This window comes from Equus quagga, chromosome 15, assembly GCF_021613505.1.
Source record: "Equus quagga isolate Etosha38 chromosome 15, UCLA_HA_Equagga_1.0, whole genome shotgun sequence".
NCBI lineage: Eukaryota > Metazoa > Chordata > Mammalia > Perissodactyla > Equidae > Equus > Equus quagga.
This window is the reverse complement of record NC_060281.1, coordinates 36,309,201-36,335,408: the sequence shown is the minus strand read 5'-3', so window position 1 is coordinate 36,335,408 and position 26,208 is coordinate 36,309,201. Positions and strand designations below refer to the sequence as shown.

At 44.1% G+C, this 26,208-nt stretch overlaps 1 protein-coding gene and 2 non-coding genes across 3 annotated transcripts; 1 reads left to right on the top strand and 2 right to left on the bottom strand.

The window, feature by feature from the left end:
- On the bottom strand, window positions 1–106 carry TRNAL-CAA (transfer RNA leucine (anticodon CAA)). Its single transcript has 2 exons — window positions 69–106; window positions 1–46 (listed from the first exon to the last, which is right to left on the bottom strand). It is a non-coding gene; the product is annotated as a tRNA-Leu (tRNA).
- Window positions 107–6,041: 5,935 nt separating this feature from the next.
- TRIM27 (tripartite motif containing 27) lies at window positions 6,042–24,491 on the bottom strand. Its single transcript, XM_046640232.1, has 8 exons — window positions 23,731–24,491; window positions 22,442–22,537; window positions 19,200–19,430; window positions 12,906–12,928; window positions 10,925–11,040; window positions 10,764–10,796; window positions 9,776–9,802; window positions 6,042–7,707 (listed from the first exon to the last, which is right to left on the bottom strand). Exons 1-8 carry the CDS (start codon window positions 24,148–24,150, stop codon window positions 7,112–7,114), a joined length of 1,542 nt encoding a protein of 513 aa, XP_046496188.1. The 5' UTR covers window positions 24,151–24,491; the 3' UTR covers window positions 6,042–7,111.
- LOC124227496 (U6 spliceosomal RNA) lies at window positions 16,590–16,696 on the top strand. The gene has a single exon (XR_006885504.1). It is a non-coding gene; the product is annotated as a U6 spliceosomal RNA (small nuclear RNA).
- Window positions 24,492–26,208: the final 1,717 nt, after the last annotated feature.

The window sequence follows — 26,208 nt, the reverse complement described above, 5'->3', positions numbered from 1 at the left end:
TGTCAGAAGTGGGATTCGAACCCACGCCTCCATTCGGAGACCAGAATCCCCAGCGCGGGGAAGCGAAGCTTGAGTCTGGCGCCTTAGACCACTCGGCCATCCTGACACCCTGCGAGCAGCGGGTGATTTTTTCGGTAAAATAGATACCCAGAAGCAGCGGCTCTGTGACGTACACTCGAGGAAGTGTTGATATCAGTGTTGCCGGGTAACGGCCGGAGAGGGAAAAAGCCGCCTGTGGATTGAAGAGGAAGAATTTCGCGGGCGGAGAAAAAATGTTTATGCATAAAACTGGACACACTTCTCTCGGGGGCCTTACAACTGTCATCCCCATCTCGCGAAGGGAGTGCAAACACTTCCTGGGCCCAGACGGCCCATATTTCGGGAAGGAAGGAAAGGAAAGAACGAACATCGTTTTGCCTGGGTCGCTCCGTCGGTCCTGCAGCCTCTAATCCTCATCGAAATCTTGAGCGTGGTTAGCCTCGCTCTGGGGTTTCTTTCTTTTGGAGATAGTGAGGAACAACAACGAATCTAAAAAAAGACCCCGATTCAGTGGCATGGCCCCCTCGATCTCTATTTAGGTTCCTTTTCGTCCCCAGAACTGCCTTGCCACTCCTTGGGCAGTTTCTTTTGGGCTCCGAAAGCAACAGCTGGGGACAGCCTGGGGAAGTCCGTGTAGGGTCGACGGCTCCCGCCGGGGCGGGCGGGACAAGCCAGTGTCTGCTCCGGGGGGCTGACCCGTCCCGGGTTCAGAGAACCCCCTGGAGGGACCCGCTGGCCTCCCCACCGTCCCAGTCTCGCTCAGACGTTCCAAATTAAAAGTCTCCGTGGCGTCCATTGCCGGGGCGGGCATGACTGGCAGTTATTTTTAAGGGAGATGGCGGGGTGAGAATAAGGGGGACGAGCTGCATCTTTACAGCTTTCTCAGCTTTGCGCAAAGTAATCTGAGCTGTGGTCTGCAAGGCCCGAGGTCACATATTTCAATGAAGACTTGAGACTAAACAATAAGAACTTATTCCTCCAACGAGACTGAGAGCGTTCAGGGGTCAGGTAAACTGTGCTAAAATAACCTTTGTAGGCCCAGGGCGGCACCCGGCATGCATGGTAGGAGCTCAATAAATGTATTTGACTCGTTTCAACTGTTGGATTTTGGGCTAAGTTTAGAGAGTAGAAACATACACTTGTAAATTTTAAATAGATTTTGTCCAGATAGGTTATTTTCTGTACTTATTAACACACAAAGGTTTTCTTTTTTCTTTCTCTAAGGCAAAGGTTAGAGCTCTTTTCTGCATGAAGAGAAACAATTTGAGTTTCGGTATGCCCTAGCTTAGATTTCCAGACTTCCTTGGTTTCATAGTTTACTTTTGATAGTTAAAGAGAAAACGGGGAGTGAGAAGTACAGGGAACAATGGTTTCCTAATTTCCTTCCCTCCAAGATATGAGATTTGCTATATTTTCTGTCATATACTATAGTTCTATTTGAAGAAAGTTTCAGAAGTGATTCCTGACATGACAATTGTAACCTCTTCAAAATTTATTTTTTCCCCTAATTGTAAAGTACTGCAGATATCCCATATCAAACAAGTGTTGTTGAACATTAGATTATTTCTAATTTTTCATTTTCATGAGCAATGCTCTAAAGAACATCCTTGTGTAAATATTTTCAAATATCCGTAATTATTTCCTTAAATTTTGGTAAGTGGGATCACTAGATCAAAGTTTATTCAGCTCTTGATATATACTGTCCAACTGCCTACCAAAAAATTTAAAACAATTTAGATATCACAAACCTAACCAATAGAATACGATTAAACCTCAACAACAAAACATTTTAATGGGTGAAAAATGGTAAGGCATTGTTATACAGCTTTATGAGTGAGGATCAACATTCATGTTTAAAGGATTTTTATCTTTCTTCCTCAGTAAATTGCTTACCAAGTTTTTATTGCAGTGTTTATCTTTCCTCATTGATTTGAAAACATTAAATAAAAGAGAACCCCTTGTGATAGTTTCTATTTACCAAGAACCCAGGCCTATCCTTGACTAACAAGAATCCCACTAAGTCCCTTAAACATTTAGTCAATTTCCATCTCATAGAAACTATGAGCTACGAAGTTAACCAAGTTCCCATATCAATCTTTGAAAACCAAACTGTGGCCCACATTTAGTGTCCTTGGGATGTTTTGTCCCATTTATGTCTCTTTCTTCCTTTATGGCATGCTAAATTCCTGGCATCTTTATTTTGTTTTAAATGGATTGAACTCCTTTCTCCAAAAGGTTATGTATAATTAAATATGTAAATATTTTTACTATTTACTTACAATATTTATTGTACAATAGGACTCCCCAGAGGCCATTCTACACTTTTATGAAAACATCTTCTACAAAAGGGATTTTTAAAGGTCCAAAAATTTAAGAGTGGAGGCTAAAAAGAAAACAAGCTGACACTGGTGGTCTATCCCAATTTAAAAAACAGGATTTAATTATCAACCTTGAATCTCTTGACTGGTTCATGTGAAGCTCATTAAAACATCTGACTCTCTGATTTCAAGTCCAAGATTTACTTTAGAATACAGGGGTAGGGGTGGAAAATTGAGATGAGGCTATATTTGAAGTGGGATTGACCACTGATAGTTGTTGGGAGATGGTATGAGAGGGTTCACTGTGTATTTTTGTCATTTTTGTGTGTGCTTAGAGGTTTCCATAGTGAAGAGTTCACTACAGAGGGGGAAAATCACTCATAATCTCATCAAAAGCATGTGTTACTATTTTGGTATATCTCTTTCCAGTTCTTAAAAAAAAGCATAGGTTGAAAACCGTGAAATCTCTCTACACTAGAAGTTAATATCTTCTCTTTTTCTATTATATTCTTCTTGTGTATCACAAACCCCAAACTGGGTTTGGCCATCATATCCCATACTATTATCCAGGCAAATTAAGTATGCCCTCTGAATGAGAAATCTGGGAAAGAGATATGAGTGTACTTCAAAAAGGTTACCTTCAAATGCCTTGGTTTCATTTCAAACTTCAAATGCAAAATTAAGCAAATTCAGATCTGAGAAATTTAAACTTTCTCTCCAATAAGGAAAAAGGAATGTATCTGGGGCAATACTGTCACAGTGAAGTATTGGTTACACCCTTTGAAATCGAAGCTCCTTCATTAAGATCCTAGCAAAGCCTGTTCCCCTACAATAATCTACACTGGTTTGGTTGGCCTTTCTCATTATTCTTTGCAGACACCTTACACAGGAGGAATTCCTGGGTTAAAGGAGGTGCAAAGGTTTAGTGATTTAATTACACAAGTCAAAATTTATTGCAGGCCTGAGTGAGTGGGTCCCAGCCTTTCAGCTTCAAGAAAAAGGGCACTAAGGATGAAGACCTAGGATTTCAGCTTCCTGTCACACCACTGTGGCCCACACGGAGGTCTCCCACAGCAGTGTTTCACTTACCCACAAATCGTCTTTTCTGCTCTCTACTTCTTTTTCATGTTATGTTTTTTCACCTCTTATTTGACTTTATGAACTTTTCCAAGGACAGAAGCTACATTCTCTCAATTCACCTCAGGAGTCAAGTTCAGCTGGGGCACCAACACTAGTTAATTGTATATTTCAAAGAATCATTGTCTTTCATTTGTGAAGAAGAGGCAACCCGCCCACCACCAGTACACTAAGAACTTTTTGAGTTTTGTTTTTTATTTTGCTGGGAGATGTGTGATTTCCATCTATACTCTTTGGCTGGGATCACAGATAACCTAAGGCATTAACAAATGGCTCATTTACTGTATGACAACTATTTGCTCTTAATTTCATAGTGCCTTTAAGTGTTAGGCAGTTATTTATCATGAGTATTCTCTATCTTCTCAATTGTACATCCAGGAGGGCAGAGGCCATGTTCACTTTCTTTTTATTCTTTGAACCTGTCTCTTCCAGTCCTTGTCTACTCTTGGGGAAGATGTTCTTCTTTGCCGGTCAGGCCAGTTTCAGGAAAAAACAGCAGCAAAAGAACTGGAGAATGAGGAGTTGTTGAAGCCTCAATACGTAGTTAAGAACTTCAGATATTCTGAGGAAAGAACCAGAGGAGCCAAAGGAATGCTACTGTGTCCCATGTCTGCTTTAAGGGGTTCAAAACCTGATTTGATGAATTCAAATGTTGCTTACCTTTCTGCAGGTGAGTAAATTTAGCATTGTTTACAAGTTCATGTAACTCATCCAAAATGGCAGGTTTTCAAAAATTTAAATATATATGAACCCACCACCCACAAGAACCAGAAGATAACCAATACCACATATCAACCTATGCCCTCCTCCTCTATCCCATCCTTCCCCACATCCCACTGGTAACCATGACCCTTTTGTTCATATTATGAAAAGGGTATCATAAGGTATATAGTCTTCTGAGACTTTTTTCACTCAGCATTGTTAGTAAAATTCACCATGTAATACATCCCCATTCAAATTGGAAGTCACTTTGTTGATTCCAACAAGGTTGCTTATCATTGCTCCAGCTGCTGCTGCTGTTAATAAAAATGCATTAAGATGGGGGACCAGCCTGGTGGCATAGTGGTTAAGTTCACGTGCTCTGCTTCTATGGCCAGGGGCTCGTAGGTTCGGATCCTGGGCGCAGACCTAGCACCACTCGTCAAGCCATGCTGTGGTGGCATTGTACATAAAATAGAGGATTGGCACAGATGTTAGTTCAGGGACAATCTTTCTCACACACAAAAAAGCATCCAGAGGCTGCTTGTTCCTAAAGCACTGGGTCTCCTGGGGATAAAGCAGACCCAGTGTGAGACCCTCTAAGCCTGGAGACAGCTCCATCACTCCAACAGCAAGGACCAACTGTCCATCCCAGAGACACATTTTCTTGGACTGTACAAGCAAGGTGCTCTCTTTGTGGGCCCTTATTCTCCTTGCCCCAATGGGCTAAGTTAAGTGAAACTGCAATGTGACTTTGATTGGGATTCTTCACCCAATTTTCTAGTTGCAGATCCTTAAGTCTAGACTAGATAGTGAAAGGTAGGTATCCCAGGTCAATGGACTGGCATTCCAAGACTTCCAGTCTCTGCTCTGCCTTGCCATATGGGAAATCATAAGCCATGTACATTTTGGGGCAGGATATGGTATACGTGGTCAGGTGTTCCACCTCAGTTTGAATCATGGCTCTGCTGCTTCCAAGCTGTGCACTTTGGATAAATCATTTACCTTCTGTGCTTTGGTTCTCTCATCTGTAAAGCAAGGGCACTAGTACCCACTTTGTAGGGTGCTATGAACATTAAATTAAATAAGCTATTGTGCATAAAGCACTTCATACTATGTGCCAAGCACTGCTCTATGTCTGTGTTAGTACTATTTTACGTAATATATGTATGTCATCACATGTATTTATATCTAAGAGTATCCAGCAAAAGCTAACCTAGCCTCAGGGAAGTCCCTCTCTATAGCTCCTGGTTATATTATTCCCCTTAAAACCTAATAAATAAATGAATTAATTCGGACACGATATCACCAATTCATGATTTTCAGCCACAGAACCTCAATGCCAGGTACAGGACTAAGTATAGATCATAAAATCTCGTCTTCTAAGGCCATGTCCAGAAGCAGAAAAGATCCAAATCCCTGGGAATGGAGCTGTTCTCACAGCCTGATTTTCATTTCTCAGCACGTGGCAACCTCTGTACAACCAAGGGCTTAGGCTGGTGATTCTGGGTTGGGAAGCAAGCTCTGGGCCCTCTGATCTATGCCGAGCATTGCTGCATTACCCCACTGCCAGTTAGAAAAAGGACTTGAGAGAACACTTTCCTAATAAAGTTACAGGATTAATCAATACAGAGCTATAGGCTGTGGACGTCCAACACTACTTTCTTGGCCCCATTAGAAAGTAGTGACATGGTATCGAGAAAGTAGTCTTATTGTCCAGTTGGAAGTAAAATATTGGCCAGAATGGGATTCTCGACCCATGAGGAAATCAAACACCATTAACCATTTCCCCTCTCCTCCAACATCTATGAACCCAAACCTACTAAGACCCGGAAAACAACAACAATGTAAACAACATCCATACTCACTTTATTTTCAAACAGAGGGGCATGTACCCAAAGAGAAGCAGGACTAAGAACCATCACAGGAGCTTGCTCAAAGTAATCTGCCTTAGCCTTCTGACTTCAGAATGCCTAGTGATCCAAAGGCCATGGGAATGGAACTGCCCCTTGATGGTACACGCATTAGGAAGGTCAATTCCCTCATCCTCAAATAAGATGGATTAAAGGAGGCAAAAAGTCAATGAATCCCTGGAATTCTGCCCCAGAATCCTTCCAGGGATGGTGTATGACTGACTGTCAGTCCACAAATGGAGTGGGAGCGTATCTAGGGACAAGGGATGGTGTTGGGCAGAAAATTATCCTGGATGGTATGCATCCAGCACCAAGATACACCTTTCATTAGAATGAAGGGAGCTGACAAAGCCCTCAGCAAAGAGCACATTGATTAGAACATTATCTCATAACAGAGGTGGGGCCATTTCCCACCATTATTGGAAAATAACTGTAACTAATCAAAACACATATAGGCTTCTTTAATGGAGTTAATAAAACTATGGCAGATTGGGAATCAGGGGGGAGGTACTATTCCCAGAAGGAAAAACTGGGATAAAGGGAGCCATGCTAACAGGGCCTTGTAGTTCCACTCTAGGTTCCTAGAAAGAAGCCCCAGTCCAGAAATGACAGCAAATACCCATGATGACTATGTGGGGCTGAACCATAGGAAGCCAGGCTGAACCAAGGTGTTAAGTATCTTGAATGGCTCTCCAAATCCAAAGATTATCCATATTCTTTATCCCCTCCAGTAATGTGTGTAACACCAAAAAGTGTGAAAACACTGGAGGTGGAATCTGGTTTTTATTTCTGGGTAAATCTTGATACTTCTCATTACATCTCACAATTTTCATGGGAAGGGAGAGGATGGCAGAGAACATGGACATCCTGTCTCCACTGTAGTGGCATGGAAAGTGGTAAGGATATCCAGCTGTGATGGACAGGAAGTGGCAGGCAAGGCAACAAGATGCCTTATGCCTGGGGTAGGAGAATGGCCAACAGCCCTTTTGGCCTGAGTTCACCTCTTCAAGGGGAGGTCTCCATGGAGTGACCATGATTCCCAACATGGCCAGAAAACCCATCAATCCCACTCATGGGGCAGATGATCAGAGGAGCTGCGCTCTTCCCTCCCGAGTAACTCAGACTGAAGTAGGGCCGGACAGGCCCACAAAAGGTAGCATGAGAGAAAGTAAAGGTGTGACACCTCTCTGTCACGTTGTAGAAAGAGACCTCGCCAGCATCATAGTCCAAGAAAATCCCTACCCGCTGGAGAGGGGTCCGCAGGGGAAGGGCAGTCATTGGGGAGGTAAGAGCCCAGTATTCTTTCCCATACCACAAGGACACTGCCCAGAATCCATTCTGGGGGGCTGAGGTTACTCCACCTTTTCTGCACACCGAGTCTTCACAGACACCTATGGTCCACTTGGCTTTATCTCCCACCTCTACCTCCCAATAATGTCTCCCAGCGATGAAGCATGGAGAGCCCAAGACACAGGGAAACAGATTGAACCGCTCAGGGTTGTCGGGCAGGTCTTGCTGGAGGTAACTGTACCGCACTTGGCGCAGATTATCAGAGAGGATCAGGCTGGGGTAGGCCGTGTCTGGGTCCAGAGTCACATCCACTGCAAAGACAAAGAGGGAAAGAGGAGGGAAAGAGGAGGGTCAGCCAAGGGCCAGAAGAGCCCACTCTAGAACATCCAGCTTTTCTCCTACCTCCTTAACAAGAGTAAGAGCTCCCCAATATGGGCTGCATTCATCTTATGATGAAATACATCCTGAAATTGACATTCCAAAAATTACTGTTTGGATTAGCTGGTTACCTTTTTTAGGCAGGATATATTGAAAGTACTGAAATTCTGCCTCTATTTGCTTTCTTTCACATCTTATGCTACAATATCCATTATAAACTGAATTTGAGGTTGTCTTACATGTGTCCAATCCCTTAATCTGAAAGCCTCAGGAGCTGGAAGTTTCACAGAATTCAGACTATCATAGAATTTAGGCAGGCAGGGTGTAGCACAGCACTCTATAATCAAGTATCAATAGATGTGCGGTGAAAACACATGAATGTTCACACAGGATATGTTACATGGGATAAAGACTCTAAACAGTCTCACATAAATTCAGAGTTTTAGGACTTAGGAACTGTAGATAGAGTTTGGGAACATATACCAATTTGACCACCATTCAAATCACTCTTTTATATCCTCCATTCCATGGGATCTTTACTCAACACAACAAACCCTATTCATCTTCTTCTAATGTCCAGTGCAAGACCCACATCTTCCTCAAAAAGTAGTTGTTAACTAGCCCAAGCCATTACACTAGCCCTCTCTTAAATCCAAAACTGTGTATCACCCATGTCCTGTATTCCAGTATTTGTATTACAGCAACTAGCAATCACGTGGTGTTTTCCTGCTTTAAAAGCACTGATATATATTCTCTCATTTGCTCTTCACATCTTGTTCATGAGGAAGAGTCCCAAACGTTATCCCTCCAACCCAAAGCTCAGGCAGGCTAAATGACTCCCACCAAAGGTTCATCACAGGCAACTGGTAGAGGTGATGCTCCGTTCTTGGTTCAAAAATCTGTCACAACAGTTGCCCATCTTTTTCTCTTATCAAGATTATATCTCATACCTTCAACCAGACACTAAACTCCAAGGGTAGTACAGTGTCTTACGCTCTTTTCTTCCCCCTACACTACCCTGTACACTGTTAGACAGTGAGGACATAAGCAAGATATTCAATTAGCATTTGTTGAAAGAATTAAATATGGATTACAGCCAGTGGACACCAATGAAAGAAGACCTGTTGTGGGGCCAGCCCCGTGGCCTAGCGGTTAAAGTTCTGTGCGCTCCGCTTCGGCGGCCCGGGTTCGCAGGTTCGGATCCCGGGTGCAGACCTACTCCACTCATCAGTCATGCTGTGGAGGCATCCCACATACAAAGTAGAGGAAGATTGGCACAGATGTTAGCTCAGGGCTAATGTTCCTCAAGCAAAAAAAAAAAAGAGGAGGATTGGCAATGGATGTTAGCTCAGGATGAATCTTCTTCACACACACACAAAAAAAGACCTGTTGTATGTAGAATCTCTCTCTTCACGAAGAGGACTCCATGCAACAGAAGGTGGTCATGTGACTATGGAAAGTACACATCTCAGATTCAAGTACCTCTGGGATCACAGACTTACCCAGTCTCTCTGAACCTTAGGTGAAGGTGAGGGTCAAGGAGTAGGGGAGTTTCAGGCCTCGCCCTGAGGCACAGAGATGCAATGACACAAGATTCCCAGACTCTCCCTGGCACTCAGCAAAAGACTTGAGTTCAATCAATCTTTTTGGAAGGATGACTCTTTCTGAAAACCACACACTGCCCCCACGGCAGAGCTGTGTACTAACAGTGTTGTACTTTTTGGGAACTGCTGTTTCCACTCTATAAACCTTCACAGCACCTGAGCTTGATTTCCTCCTATTTCAAAGGTCCATGGCTCCAACTCTGAGGCATTTTAAGAGGCAAAGATATTATAAACACACAGAAAGAACCAATGTTTTTTTTTGGTTGCTGTTTATCATTTTTACACATGTAACCTAAAGGATTCAAATTTAGGCAATATCCAAAATCATTCACAGTGGTAGCTAGTTCATAAGGATTTTTACACCTTTTCCCATACGTTTTTGTCTCTTATCACCTACCTGAGTATAATTGAGCCTCTCTCAATTCTGAAAGAACAAAAGAGAAAAGAAGTTATGGAAATCATATGAGTATTTCCAGGAAATACCTAACTGAGGGAGCTTTAGTTAGAGTCATCATAAAACAGAGATCTCCATTAGACACCCCAGAACCCGTCATCAGCCATGCACTGATTTCTTCATACAGTGTATCATGCCATCATCCAGGCAAGAGCTTTAAGGGAAGAGGAATTGGGAACTTTGGGTAGAAGGATAACCACATGTCTGAGATTGGTAGCATATGACATCAAATGGAGCCAAAATCAAGGATTCCACCCTTCAGTGGGCCAGCTGGCTCTGCAGGAGGAAACACGGTTCCAAGTCTACATCATACACAACTCTTGGCTTCTGTAAGCCACCTCTATTGTAGGGACTGGGTGGCTCAAGTGACACCCACTACCATGCTAGGGCAAACAAGACCATTCACTTAAAAGGCACTTTACGGTCGACAGAGCATTTTCACAGATATGTTCTCAGTGAGCCTTTTCAGTGGCAGGAGAAGAGAAGGAAAATAAATGAGCGCCAGATCAAGGAAATTCATGTCTGAACTAACACTTCTGGTATTATCCATGGCATTAAGTGGAGCTTCTCTCTACTTGTTCTGCTTGTGTAGGACACGTGAGTGTCCCCTAAATATGTTGCTAAATGCCAAGAAAAGTATGTATCTGAAAAAATACAATGCAAATACAGTTTTAGCATACATACCACAGAAAATTATCAGAGATTACCCCCATAATCAGACTAAGAACTGAGTGCCTTTAGTTAAAAAGACTTCAAATTGAAACAAGAGGCTCTTAACTGAAAAAATGAACAAAACAAAAAGGAAGATATAAACTATGAGGGAAGGCTGGCCAGGGGGTACCACCCTTTCCCATTTTCCCACACTTAATGCAGATGTTCATCTTCCCAGGAAAACTTCAACATCAAAAACCCATTAAGCAGATAAATTTACCTTGGATTTTCTCCATATCTGACTGCATTTTTTCTAAGGGGAGAAAAGAAGATATTCAGTTTGCATCCCACTATCTGCCTGGAAAATATATTCTCTCAGGCAATACACAGATATTCAGAGTATAATCCATTTCCCCTCATGGATCCCTCTTTTCACATTACCTGTGAACTGCTTCAGACTCTCGGTCAAGAACAGACACTTTTGGGCAAAAATGTGGATTTTCTCTTGCAGATCTGGAGGTGTGATCCAGGGCTCAGGGATCCTGATTCTTTCAGCTCTAAGTTTAAAAAAAAAACATGAGTGAATCCGTCTCCCAACTCTACCACCTTCCAGGGGCCAGGACAAAGCCTGGGCTAAACTGGCCAATACAGGTAGACAGTCTTTAAAAGCAGCCACTACAGCTTTTACCCTATTCTCCTCCTGGACTAGGATTCTCTAGACTAGAACAAAGGAGACATCTTACTCATTTTCATATCCCCCACAGCACCTAGCTCATGGCTTTCCAAATGGTATGTCCTCAAAAAGGTTTACTGAATTAAATTGACTATAAGGCTGACCTTGCCAGAAAGCAAGATTCCATGACAAAGTCCTTGATATTTATGGTGGGCAACGACCCAGAATCCTCGGGTTCCCAAAATGGTGAGAACGATATCTTCAGACAGATAGGTACTCTCTGGACAATACCCAATTACCTACCCCTGTCATGCAGTCAATGGCAAAAACAGATTGCTAGTTGCCTACCCAACACCCCTTCTCCCATCTTCCAAATTTTACTGGGTTCATGGCTGCCCAGTCTAGATGTGACCCTGTGACTGAGTTATGGCCAATGAGAAGAAAGAAGTATCTCATAGTAATTGGGAAATCTGCTTAAAAAGGAATGTGATGTGACTTATCTCCTTGTTGCTGGTGGGCATTCTAGCAACTACCTTGGACTCTAAGAAGGAGGACCATATCTCAGAGACGGCAGAAGAGTGAACGGAAAGAAACCTGAGAGGCTGATGACCACTGGAGCCCCCATACCAGTCCTGGGCTACCTACTTACACATTTCTTATATGGTGATAAAAATTTTTATTATGTTTAAGCCTGAAGCCAATGTAGTTTTGGGTTTCCCATATCATATAGCCAAAACCCAACCCTTAATGACACAAAATGCTAGGATCTGCAGGATCTATCTCCTGATGTTAGGTCAGACCAGACTAGTGTCAAAAAGTAAAAGCAGCAAGTAAAGGCAGCAACTGCTGGGGTCATCTGGTGGGACTAGCACAAGCTCCAATTCATTTCCCTCCCAGGGGCACTCAACACAAGAATTGTGTCAACACAGTTCTATCCACATAGCCCTCCTAGCCAACCTACCCCATGTAAGAGGGCCCCCTCATCTCCTCAAATGTTCCCACATAGTCAAGCTGTATTTCCTCTAGCAGGTTTTCACCATTCAGGATTTTAATCAGCTTCAAAGTTTAGCTCCCTCAAAGTCAGTCTCCACGCCGGTGGGCACTCCTGGACCAAACATGTTCCCAAGGCTTATTCCGTTTGCCTTTGCCATCTGCCCTGCAAACACAACTTAGCCTTGGCTTCTTGCCCACTCTGAGCTCTCCCTGCTCTGCCAGGTCCCAACTCCCAGGGAACTCTTCCTCACTTTCTATCTGATGATACAGTAGAGAAATAAAGAGAACAGCCAGGATCCAGGTAACTCATCGCTAATTCTACAACTCTAAGCTGGTCACACTTCTCTTAGGCCATGCTTTCCCCATTACAGAAAAAGAGAGAGAGAGAGAAGAGAGAAAGGATTCCGAAATGCTTTAGAAGCAATAACCCTAAGATACCCTTGCACTTTGCCCAAGTCCCTGTAAGTCTCCACCTTCTCCATAGAAGTGTCCTCGTAAATCAGCAGCATCCTCCCAAATGAGGCCCCTACTCCACCCCCTCATCCTCACACTGTTAAGTAACTCCTGAGTTTTACTGAGAAGAGCTGTGGTCTGTCTAGCTCTTTGCACACTAGTGACTCAGTTCAGGGACAGGCAGATATGTGTCAATCTGTTAAGATGTCCATCTCAAGCTGTGGGCTGCTTTCAGGATTTATAAGTATGAGGGAAATAGTCTTCCCGTGCTTGATTTAACAGTGAGGAGAGAGAAAACTGTACCTGCTCAATGTGTCCCCGATGTCCTACAAGAGAGAGGAAAAGGATAACCATGAGAAGTCATTCATAACTTCAGTTTTCTTTCACAGAAGTTAGCAGAAAACCCAACTATGGGCTGGCCCTCCTGGGAGAAACCAGGGAGACAAGGAACACAACTCACAGTCAAGGAGCTAAAAATCAGACAGAGGAACTGGGATGCACACTGTTTGGTACATGAGCACTTCCTATGTCCTCCTGGACTATTAGTCAAGGATCTCATGACTTCAAGTTTACTAGCTCAAGCATCCCACCGTTGGAACACAACTGCATATTTGTCTAGCTTGCTTTCTTTGACTTTTTACTGTGAAATAATTTCAAATACACAGAAAATCTGCTAGTACAAAGAGCTCCTGTATACTCTTTTCCCAGACTTACCAGATGATTATAAACATATTGATCTTCAGAATCATGAGAGATCCTTGTTTACATTATATTCCTTTACCCCTTTAGACTTCTGGGTGGGTTTCCTAAGAACAAGTACATTTTCTTACGTAACTACAGTGCAGTTATCAAACTCAGGAAGTTAAACATTGATACATTTATCTAACCCACAGTCCAGATTCTAATTTAATCAACTGTCTTAATAATGTTCTTTACAGCTAGTCCCCTCCCTCCTCAGGTAATCCAGGATCCTTCATTGCAGTTAGTTATCATGACATGTATCTTTAATCTGCCACAGTTCCTTAGCATTGATTTGTCTTTCGTGACACTGATATTGGCTTAATACAGGCTAGTTATTTTATAGAATGTCCCTCCATTTGGGTTTGTCAGATATTCCCCTCAAGCCCTCCTGATTAAATTCAGGCTGTATCATCTTTGACTAGTTTATGTTGTGTCCTCCTAAAGGTACATGATATTCCCCTGCCACTTAGTGGTGACATTTTGATCACTATATAGCTACTATTTTTCCTTTTATAATTAATAATTAGCCTAAAAGTGATACTTTGAAATTATGTTAATATTCTAATTGTTATCAAACTTCCCCCCTTAGATTTCACATCCATCGATAATTATTGTCTGAATTAATTTTTACAATAATGGTTGCCAAATGGTTATTTTTATTTCTTTATTTTTTAAATTATTTTTCCTTTTTCTCCCAAAGCGCCCCAGTACACAGTTGTCTATTATTTTTTTTAGTTGTGGGTCCTTCTAGTTGTGGCATGTGGGATGCCACCTCAGCATGGCTTGATGAGCAGTGCCATGTCTGCACCCAGGATTTGAACTGGCAAAACCCTTGGCTGCCGAAGCAGAGCATGCAAACTTAACCACTCAGCCATGGAGGCAGCTCCTTAAATGGTTATTTTCTAACTTCAAAATTCCTCCCATATTACTTAGTCAACATTCTATTAGAAGGACAAATTCTGTCTTCTTACTTACTATTTGTATGGACTCATGGATTCTTATTCAATGAATTGTAATTTTCTGGTTTATACTTGCAGTGTTGCCTTTGGAAAAATAAGCAGATACATGTATTTTCCAACTATCTCTTTTCTTACACAGAAAGTAGTATACTTTATATTTTGCGCTTCGGTTTTTTCACTTAACAATACATCCTGCAAACCACGCTATATCCTTTCATAAGTATCTTCCTTATTCTTTTTTACAGTTGCATAGCATTCCATTCCATGTGGGTGCACGTGCATAACTGATTTAACTAATCTTCTAGGTTTGGAAGTTGAGTTGTTTCCAATATTTTGCAATTATAAACAAACGTTACATTTGTAACATCAAGTAACCTTGCACATAGCTATTTTTGTACATATTTTCATACTCAGGAATTATCTTCAAGGTAAATTCCTAGAAGGATTCTTGGTCAAAGTCTAACTGCATATGTAGTTTTGTTAAATACTGCCAAATGATTTGCATTCTCACTAAGATTGTCTCTTCCATATCTTTGCTAACAGTGCATTGAATTAAGAAAATTTTGCTATTTTCTTAGACAGGATATTTTAGTGTGCTTTTAACCTGCATCTCTTATTATTAAAAGAAGATAAGTACAATAGAACTTTTTTCACAAGTTCATGGTCCAATTTTATATTTCTTTTGCAACTTGTTTGTTCATGTCTTTTTTTTTTTTTTAGGAAGATCAGCCCTGAGCTAACATCTGCTGCCAATCCTCCTCTTTTTGCTGAAGCAGACTGGCCCTGAGCTAACATCTGTGCCCATCTTCCTCCACCTTATATGTGGGATGCCTGCCACAGCAGGGCTTGATGAGTGGTGCCATGTCTGCACTCGGGATCCAAATCGGCAGACCCTGGGCCACCAAGGCAGAAATGTGCAAATTCAACTGCTGCACCACCAGGCTGGCCCCAGTGTTCATGTCTTTTGATCATTTGTCTACAGAATGTCTTTTCCCTCCTCTCAATTTTTAAGAGTTCTTAATACATTATTTCTATTAGCGATATTTGTTGCAATATGTTCTTTGAATTTGACAGTGGTCTTCTGACTGGTTACAATGTGGTTGTGTTCTTTCCTTTAACTGCTTTAATTATACAAGCTTTGTAATATGTTTTAACATCTAATAGGGCCAGTTCCTACCTCATAGCTCTTCTTTCTCAGTGTTGCCTAGCTATTCTTATGTGCTTATTTTTCTATCTGAACTTTACTATCAATTTGTCTGGCTCCAGAAAAAAAATGTGTTGTATTTTTAATTGGGATTGCATTTAAGTTTATAAATTAACTTATGAAGAACTGACACCCTGACGATGTTGAGATGTCTAAGAACAAGGGATGTCTTTTTCTTAGCTCAAGCCTATTTTGTATCTTTCAGAAGCGTTTTATAATTGTCTCCTCACAGGCTTTCATACATTTCTTATAAGTTTATTTAAGTTTCCTAGGCATTTTATCTTTTTTTTTTTGTAACTGGAAATGAGGTATTCTTTTCTAATATGTCTTCCAGTGGCTGTTATCTGTGCAAACAAAGGCTGCTCATCTCTGTATGCTAATCTTATATCCTACTGCCTTGCTGAATTCTTTAATTACTTTCATCACTGATGCTTTATTTTACAATTATGTTTCATATCTTCTCCAAATAAGATCAACTTCTTTTCTAACTCTTATGCTTATAATCGTTTTCTCGTATCTAACTAAATTGGTTAAACCTCCAATGCAATGTAAACAGAGGTAGACAATAGTGGGCATCGTGGCCTGATCCTCATCTCAGTGAGAATGCCTCCAATATTTCCCCAGTAAGTAAGATTCAGCTTGCTTTTCGAATGACTTCCACCATAACCACTCTTTGATAATGATCAAGACCCTCTCCCCCATGGAGTCAATGAGCTCTCTTCCTTTCCCCACTTTCCTCATCATCCAGTTTTGATTTCATTGTCCACCTGCTCAAACGTACTCTTGCAAATACTTTCTACCTTAAAAAAAATGTTTTGGGGCCAGCCTGGTGGTGCAGTGGTTAAGTTCGCACATTCCGCTTCGGCAGCCTGGGTTTGGATCCTTGGTACGGACCTATGCACCGCTTGTCAAGCCATGCTGTGGCAGGCGTCCCACATACAAAGTAGAGGAAGATGGGCACAGATGTTAGCTCAGGGCCAGCCTTCCTCAGCAAAAAGAGGAGGATTGGCGGCAGATGTTAACTCAGGGCTAATCTTCCTCAAAAAAAAAATAATAATCAAATAATAAGTTTTAAAACCTCTACTACTCACTTTGGCAACAGATATTCTCAAATTGGAACCATGTATGGATGTTTAGCACGGCCCCTGCACACAGATAATGCATCAATTGGTGAAGCATTTCATATTGTTAATGGTCTTAGCCGCGCTATTTACAAAATAGCCAAAAGGTAGAAACAAACCAAATGTCCATCAACCCATGAATGTATAAACAAAATGTGGTATATATCCACACAATGGAGTATTATTCAGCCGTAAAAAAATGAAGTTCTGATATGTGCTACAACAAGGATAAACCTTGAAAAAAGTATGCCAAGTGAAAGCAGCCAGACACAAAAAGGCCACATATTGTATAAGTCCACTTATATCAAATATCCAGAACAGGTAAACCCAGAGACACATAGCAGATTAGTGATTGCCAGCAGGTAGAAAAGAATAAAGAGTGACTGTTAATGGGTCTGAAGTCTCCTTTTGAGGTGATGAAAGTGTTCTGGAACTACATAGCTATGATGGTTGCACTGAGTTGCACACTTCGAAATGGTTGAAATGGTGAATGTATGTTATGTATATTTTATCACAATAAAAAAAACAAGAAATGAAACAAAAACATCAAGTCCATCTTGCAAAGCCCTAATCCTGGATGAGCCCAACTACCTGTTTTCCCTGTGCCTGCACCAGAGCACTCATGGCCTGAGAAAACAAAGCAGATGTGAAAGTCACACAACAGGGCAGACCGGTCCCAGTGTAAACTGACATTCACTGACCATTCCTACTATGTCTCACGAACCAACTGGCTTTCCCACACTCTTTGAAACAATAATGTCAGAACTTTCCCATGTTCTTCAAAGCTCATATTTTCCCTAACCCCTGCTCAAAGGCAGCAGACGATCCTGCTTTCCAACTTTAAACGAGAACAAAAGCCACGAGGTTTTGCTACCACACCTCACAACCTGCCTGCATCTACCTTCCCCCACCCTCCTTTTTTCCCATACAACAGAGGATCTTCCAAAAGTAACTCCAGCACACGTGCCTTAGTTCCCTTTCCTTCTGCCTTCTCAGGAACAGCACGTTAGTGATTAGCTCAACATCCTTACAGCTTCAGTGATTTTCCTCACCTGGATCCTTACAACACAGGCTCTCCTCCCACATAGTCTTATAAAATATGTTTAGCCAGTTTCTTTAAGCATCCCCTCCCCATGAAGGCCCACAATGCTACCTCATCTCCAAGGATTTTCTTACATCTCCTCCACAGACTTACTTCTTGAAATAGTCATCTACTCTTGAAATCTCCATTCACCCTACCCAGTCACAACTCTCACCAATGTGGCTTCTGCCTGAATTGTTCCACTGTGGCCATTCTACTTAAGGTCATCAATGATGCCCATGTTTTAAACTAAATGGATATCAGCCCTCATATTATTTCACCACAACTGCATAAGACTCTGTTGTCTACTCCCTTCTTCCTGAAACATTCTTCCTTCCTGCTCACATTCTGCCTCTCTGGTCAACTGTTCCTTTTGCAAGCTCTTCCTTCTCTCCTTGGCAATTAAATATTGGCGTTCATTAAGGCTCAAAACTAGGCCTTCTTCTCATTAGTCTAAAGCAGGAGTCGGTAAACTTTTTCTCAAAAGGCCAGACAGTAAATATTTTCAGTGTTATGGGCCATACAGTTGCTGTTGTAACTACTCAACTCTGCTGTCGTAGTGGAGACGTAACGATAGGTAATATATAACGAATGAGCATGGCTACGTTCCAACAAAAATGTATGGACAACGAAATTTGAATTTTATATAATTTCATGTATCATGAAATAACATTCTTCTGAATGTTAACATTTTTTCCTAACCATTTAAAACTGTAAAAACCATACTTAGCTCACAAGACCCACAGAAAAAGGTGGTGGGCCATAATTTGCTGACTCTTGCCCTATCCCATCTTCCCTTTTTTAATGGTACTTATACTTGTTTGTCCACTTCTTTATTGTCTGATCTTGACATTAGGAGATAAATTTCAGGAGAGCTTATTCACCACTTAATCCCAGTGCCTAGAATGGTGCCTGACCCAGAACACACAATTCATATGCACCGAATGAACAAATGACAGACAGGCCGTAGCTCATTCCCTGTGGTCTTGCCGGGTGAGATCTACTGCAGCTTAACCACCTGCACTAGCAAGGTGAAATCACAGGACTGCTTGGGCTGACAGCTCCTGCTCAGTGCTTGCTGTTTCGTGGCTATGGTAAAGCACATGTATGTTTTAAAGCTACAGTATCCTGAAGTGAAGAGCGTCTTTAAATGGCATGTGGGCCAAATTCCTCATTTCATAATGAGCAAATGAGGCCCAGAGAGGTCAAGAGCCTTGCCTGTGATCACACCATTTGTCAGTGCAGGACAGGCCTGGACATTAGGTTTTCCCTTTGCCCTTTCCAAGAGTCAACACAACTGACTGATCCAAGTCATGTCAACCAGAGCTTCTAGTGTACATGTTTTCCCTCCAAATTGCCAAATAGAGAGCTTGGCAAGTCCCTGGTTCTCCCACAGAGTTAACAAGGGAGTAGGGCCCTGGACACTTCCTGGCAAAGAGAGAAAGGAGGCTTTTTAGCAGAAGCATCCTGACAGGGCACTCTAAGCCTTACCTGCAGGAGCTCCCTGGTGGGCTGCTGCTGCTTCTCTTCTAGCTGGGCAATCAGGCTGCTGAGGTGGGAGATGTTGCAGGAGAACTGGGTGATGGCGCCATTGATGCTGTTGTAGATGGCCAAGTCCAGCTCCTCCAGGCGGGCCAGGAGGCGATACTCATGCTCCTTCAAGGAGTGATACAGCTGCTCAAACTCCCAAACAATCTTCTCCCTCTCCATCTGGGTCAGGCTCTGTGCAGATGACAGGGAAGGGCAGTGAAACGAGGAGACTCACTTCTAGAGCCTTTCACATCCCCTCCCCTGACTACCCACCAAAAGACTTCATCATTTCACCCCAGTGTACTCAAACAAGCACCTTTTCCACTCACTCATTTTTTCCAGTCATTAGTGACTAGATATATAATGGCCAGGAACTGAATTACCCCAGCGATAATTAAGACACGGTCTCCGCCTTCAAAGAACTCAGTCAAAGTGAGAGGTTCATGTGATACATGTAATCATGGATGGATAATTAAGGATAAGGTGACAGCCTGCAGAGGGAGAAGCTGGTACATCCTTCACAGAAGCAATGTTCAGAGTCTTGCAGGATGAACAGGAGTTCACCATGACTTCAAAGAGCAGGTCAGCTTTCCAAGCAGAAGAAATGTCATGGGCAAAGGAGTGGGGAGACAAGACAAACGGTTCTGTTTGGCTGCAGCACATGAGTGCTGAGGGAAGTGGCCAGAAAAGGTAAGAAGAGATCAGAGCAGATCTTGCCCGGCAGGCTAATGGGCAAGGACTTTATTGCAACTGGGAGCAACAAAAGACTGTCACACACAGAAGTGACACGGTTAGGTCAGCTATGTGCTCTGTGGAGGATGGTCTGGAACACTTAAGCAGAATTTCTACAGCAATCCTCGCGTAATAACTTTCACCAGTTCCCTTAGGCAATTCACATGTAACCCACAGCCTCTATCTGGCCTTCAAAGGTGTTCATCAACTGCCCTATCCCACTGGCTTTGGGCGTGGTTCCCTCTTGGAGCAGATTTGCTTGCCAAAGCTTGTCTGCCCCTTCCTTCTGTACCCCACCTCCCACTGACCGGATTCTATTAACACTTTGTACTAAACAAAGGGTCAGCAAACTCCCTTGGAGTAAAGCTTTATTGGGACATAGCCACACTTATCATTTACACATTGTTCCTCGCTGCTTTTGAGCTACAAGAGCAGAGTTGAGTAATTGTGACAGAGATGATATGGGCCAAAAAACCAAAAATATTTACTATCTGGTCCTTTATAGAAAGTTTGCTGACACTTGTTCCAAACTCATCTCCTCCTGAGAACCTTCCCCAACTAACCATCCCTCTAACCACCCTTCTTAAGCATTTACTGTGCAACATAGTGATGCACACATACCTTTATTTGTAAATCCTTTTCATAAGCTCATACTTCTCAGCTGGATAAGTCTTTCAAAGGTATAAACGATACAATATAATCTTAGAAATGGAAAATTAAAGCTGAAAGAGATCTTAAACATCAACTAATTTGGTGTTTCTCAATGGCGGTGCTGCTGGCACCCTGGTAGGGAGAATTCTGCCTGGCATGGGACTGTTTCTTGCATTGCAGGACATTCAGCAGCCCTGCCCCACCCTCCCCAATCAATTGATTCCTCAAGTGACAACCAAAGAAACACCCACACACCATTGGAGGGGAGGAGAGAGTGGTGCTAGCCTTGCTGAAGAACCACAAATTTAGTCCAACCTACCCACTTCGCAGATGAGGAAACCGAGGCCCAGAGAGGCTGTATTACCCTCTCTATCTATCCAAGTGGCTAGTGTCAGAGCCAAGAAGTATGTCAGGTGCCCTGATTCTGAGAGAAAGGCTGTCTCCCTTCTTTGACAATCTTCCCACAGAGGATACAGTTGTGCATAATGGTCTGAGTCCATTCAGGGTCACTGAGAAGATTCTCCATCCATCAGATCTATTTTCAAGCAAGGGGATCTGACGTCACAGCAGGTTGTGTGAGCAGAACAAGTGGTGGGATCTGAGGGCATCACGGGAATAAGTTCCACGTCCCAAAGTTCTTGACTACACTCTGGCCAGAACTGACAAAATTTCTCACAAGACAATGCTAGTCTAAGAGTTTGCTTTTTAGATGCAAATACCTCTAATGGGTAGGAATTTGTAGTATTTTATTTATTGTTCAAAAAATGAGGCTTAAAAACCTAGGTGGTGAAGATATAAGTATTATGTTATAAAAGCCTCTGCGCTTTTTGGTTTTTTGAAACAAAACTCCCAAATGTACCTATCATAAATTAGTACATCAGCCACTTGCTAAGGCCTTAGGAAACTAGAGGAAGGGAACAAAGCAAGAAGTTCAGAACTAGGGGCCGGCCCCATGGCCAAGTGGTTAAGTTTTTTGTTTTTTTGTTTTTGAGGAAGATTAGCCCTGAGCTAACTGCTGCCAATCTTCCTCTTTTTGCTAAGTAAGACTGGCCCTGAGCTAACATCCGTGCCCATCTTCCTCTATTTTATATATGTGGGATGCCTACCACAGCATGGCTTTTTGCCAAGCAGTGCCATGTCCGCACCCAGGATCCGAACTGGCAAACCCTGGGCCACCGAAGTGAAATGTGCGCACTTAACAGCTGCGCCACCGGGCCGGCCCCCAAGTCGTTAAGTTTGTACACTCTGCTTCGACAGCCCAGGGTTTCACCAGTTTGAGTCCTGGGCAGGGACATGGCACCGCTCATCAGGCCATGCTGAGGTGGCATCCCACATGCCCCAACTAGAAGGACCTACAACTAAAAATGCACAACTATGTATGGGGGGCTTTGGGAGAAAAAGGAAAAATAAAAAAGACAAAAAAAAAAGTTCAGAACTCAAGTGTCCTTAAGAAAGCTAACACCCCACTGAGAAGCAACAGCGGGCCTTATGCAAAGCCACTGTCAGCAACTGTCTGCAGAATGGTACCAAAGGAGGCTAACTGTATCCAAGAATTATACCTATATCAGCTCTGATCTACACAAAGCTAGCAGGTTAAATTTTTGATAGGTCAGATCTCCAGGGGTTCCAATCGCGATCTTCTATCCTTTCCCCAAAAATGTGGGAATCCCTTCGTTCTCCAAGTGAGTTCCCAACTGCCATATGGGGTTGTTCTACCTGCCCCAAGAAGTTCTAGGTGACCTGGCTAGAAAAGCTTAAGGGAAGTAACAGCCTCATAAAGAAGGAGTGACCAGCAATCTGTGAATTCCAATGACCCTTACCAAGAGTTCAGCTCGTGCCTGCTCCCCCTGTGCCCGACGCCTCTTCTTTAAGTCTTTCACTCGTTTTAGGTGGTCCAGCTGGTTATGGATTTGCTCCTGAGAACAAAAACAGTTAAGCAGTTCAAGATTAGGCAGACCCTAACATTAGCATGGCTATTCTGCTTATCACACATGCAACTCACATGTCAAGTCGGTGGTTAGAGCTTGTCCCTGGACCACACTGTTATCACCAGAGCACAGGGGCCACTACACCTCTCCTTTGGCAGTTAGTGTGTATCTTAAACAGTGGGTCACCTACTTGCCCTTGGAAGGATACTGTGCGGCTTAGTGGAAAGATGATTGGACTAGGAAGCTGAAAGCTAAGTTGTAGCTCTTCCACAGACGCATAGTGAGAAACTGACTTATTTTCCTCATATGTGACATGGGCAAACACCACCTTCCCAACTACTCAAGGGTTATCATCAGTGTGAGTAAACTAATACATGAGAAAGCACGGTAAAAGTTAAGTTTACTAATTAGGCATGAATGTACTCACACTTAAACATGTACATATTCCCGCAGCCCTCAAATATCTAAATAACACCACATCACGCACTCTTTGAATGTTGCCTTACAACTGTTTCATATTGAATACTTTGTTTCCACGTTATTGCTTAGCTGGGCGAGTCTGTTGGTCCAACAGTTCACAAAGAGCTCCACACATTTTATTTCACTTAATCTTCACAATAACTATTTTATCTCCTATGAGTTTCAGAGCGGTTAAATGACTCAAACAGGAAAGAGCTCTGTTCTTTCCGTGAGCTTCCAGAACAGGATGGAGAACAGGGAAGTACCGAGGAAATGCTTATAGACTAGGTGATGAGCATCTGCTTGATGTGTATACAGACAGTTGCGGTGCGAGTGTGTTTTGTCTGAGATCTAGGAGCCAACAGGAGTAAGAGAGTCTCTGTATCTTGTCGATGTGTACGTGGTTTTACTCACATCTTTTATACAGTCAAAGGGGTCTCCAGGGGCCGTCTTTATGCATAATGTGCTCGTGAGCCGGCAAACCTAGGGGCACATAAGGAGAGTGGGGGTGGGGAGACTTCTGGCTTCCTCATCAGCTACAGGTTTTCCTCCCAAATCTGAGTGCCGAGGCTCTGGAGCGGACAGAGAGGAAATGACGGCTGGGAACCACACGTCCGGCTCAGCCATTTTCTAGGCGGAAAAAAGGAAGCCCCTTTGGCTCGCTCTTCCCTTTGTCCGACTCGCGCTCCTGCCCCTCCCCGGCCCGCGCGCCCGGCCCTCACCTTGAAGCCCTCCACCGCCTCCTCGAGCGGCAGCACGCTGTGGCCGCGGTGCTCGCGGGAGCGGTCGCACACCACGCAGATGGGCATCTGGTCCTCCTCGCAGTACAGCTTCAGGGGCTCGCGGTGTTTCTCGCACACGCCCATCTCGCCTCCGGGCCCCGACGGCCGCTCGGTGCGCAACTGCTTCACCAGCTGGGTCACGTTGGCCAGGTGCCGGTTGGGCCGCATGTGCCGCTGCGGGAAGGTCTCCCGGCACTGCGGGCACGACACGTTGGTCTCCGCCGCGCCCCAGCAGCGGGCGAGGCAAGCGCAACAGATGTTGTGGCCGCAGTCGAGCATCATGGGCTCGGCAAAGTACTGCAGGCACACGGGGCAGGTGGTCTCCTGCTGCAAGCACTCGGCCACGCTCCCAGAGGCCATGGCGCGGGCCCGCGGGGGCGCACGGGCATGGGCCCCGGCGCCCAGCTCTGAGCGGAGCCCAACTCTGCCGCGCTCCCTCCCGTTCGCTGCTTCCGGGCGGCGCCGGGAGGCGAGCGGCGCTGACGGAGGGCGGCGCCTCCCGGGCCCGGATCCCAGACGCGCCCGCGCGCTCGAACCGGGCAGCGGGGCCCGGCCGAGGGAGCGTGGGGACCCCGCGGCCCCGCCGAGCGCAGCGGCTGCGCGAAGGAGGCTCCGCCGCTCGGGCTCGCGGAGCCGGGCGCTCGGGGCGCGCAAGACAACGTGGCCGCGGCCGAGCGGATCCCGGCGGCCGCGCAGATCCCACCCCGGCGCGAGCGGAAGGGGCGGCTCGGGGGGCGGGGCTTGGCCCGGGCCTCCCGCGCGCCGCCGGATTTACTGGCTTCTGGTCCCTTAGTGTTTCCTCCCCCGGAGGACGGTGGCGGCCCGGTCATCCACCCTTGGGCAGAATGCTCGGAGCACGAGCCGCGGGAGCGGTGTAGGAGGCAGGCGGTGTCCGCGGGGCGCGGCGGTGACAGGGTAGCCCCTGCCTGCGCGCTCCCGGCCCACCGCCGAGTTTCGGCGGCCCTGGACCGCTAGTCTTTTGTTGGGTTTCCTGTCAGGTGCCTAGGCCTTGGCCAGACGAGAGAAAGGTGGCTTTGTGTTGCTATGGGAGGAGACATCTGGCCTCTCCAGGAGGCTGGAGGGATGGGGGTGGCCGACGGAGCCCCATCCGGTCAGTGAGGCGCTTTATTAAACCCCATTTACAGACAGTCGCAATTTTGTTTCAAAAAAGAAAGGCTTTGTTATCAGACTGCAACATTTCTGTAGGACAGAAACTAAGTGAGACAAGCCCTACTTGATACTTCCTACTGTGCCGAAGCAAATTGGTTTCCCATTCTGAGCCTCAGTTTACTCTCTGGTGAAATGGGAATAATTATACTCCAGCAAGGAGGGAGATTTCATTACATCTTTTACTTTTTTAACCATAAGGAAATTATCCATTAAATAATAAAATACCCAGTGCATAGAGTTGTATTGAATAGGACCTAAACATGCTTGCTCCCTCCCCAAGTGTAGGGAGATTGGTAATCTTACCGGTGTCTTGGGCTCTTTTTATTATCCAGTAAATTTGCAAATCTTTTGCCTTGCTCCCTCATCCCTACCTCGGTGTTTCCTAGTTTCCTTTGCTGTTTTCTCAGTATTGCCCTTCATCCTCTAGATTTAATTGAATTTGGACAGCCTTGCTTTGCTTTCTCTCTCAACTTGCCTGTGTTCATTTTAATTTCCATTAATACAATTTGATCTAAATTATTTAAACAATGTCAGTTTGCGAATGTTTATTAAATGAATTAGTAACTGGATGAATGGGAGCAGTTCCACTAGTTTGCCTATTTCTAGTCTCCTCTAACCTATTTACATAACTTGTTAAGGGAGAGAATCATCCTTAAAACCTCTGTCAAATGCTTCTTTCATTCTGTCACTTCTCACTCAGAAATCTTCAAAGCTTCCTTTTTGCCTCCAGGACATTGACCAAACCCTTGAGAATGGGGTCCAGTCTGAGCATTTCTGGCTGACGTGTTCACTGTCATCTCAGAATGCTGCTAGCCCAGCCTCTGGCTCAGACTGTGCTCCCCACAATCCTCCACAAGGCTCACTCCTGAATCGTACCCCTTCCTTAGAGCTTAACCTAAACAAACAGGCCACATGGCTCTCTCGCCTTTCCCGTTGTGGGGGACTGGAATTGGCCACCCCAAGATATGTCTCTTTGGCATCAGGATTATTTGAGGTTGATTGCTTTTGATACACTGGGACAGGGAAGGAGGATCTGAGGAATGGAACTTGCCCTTTGTTAGGACACATTTACATTTGTAAGGTAAATCTCTATCTGTAAAAGGTGCCTCCCTCTCTGTACCAGGAAGAAGAAAGGAGATGACCTTCTCTCTAGAAACTCTTAATCAATGCCAAAGGCAAGGACTTAAATCTGCATTTTATTGTGCTAGTCTGGTAACCTCCTATAACTGACTTCCCTCCCCCTCCCAA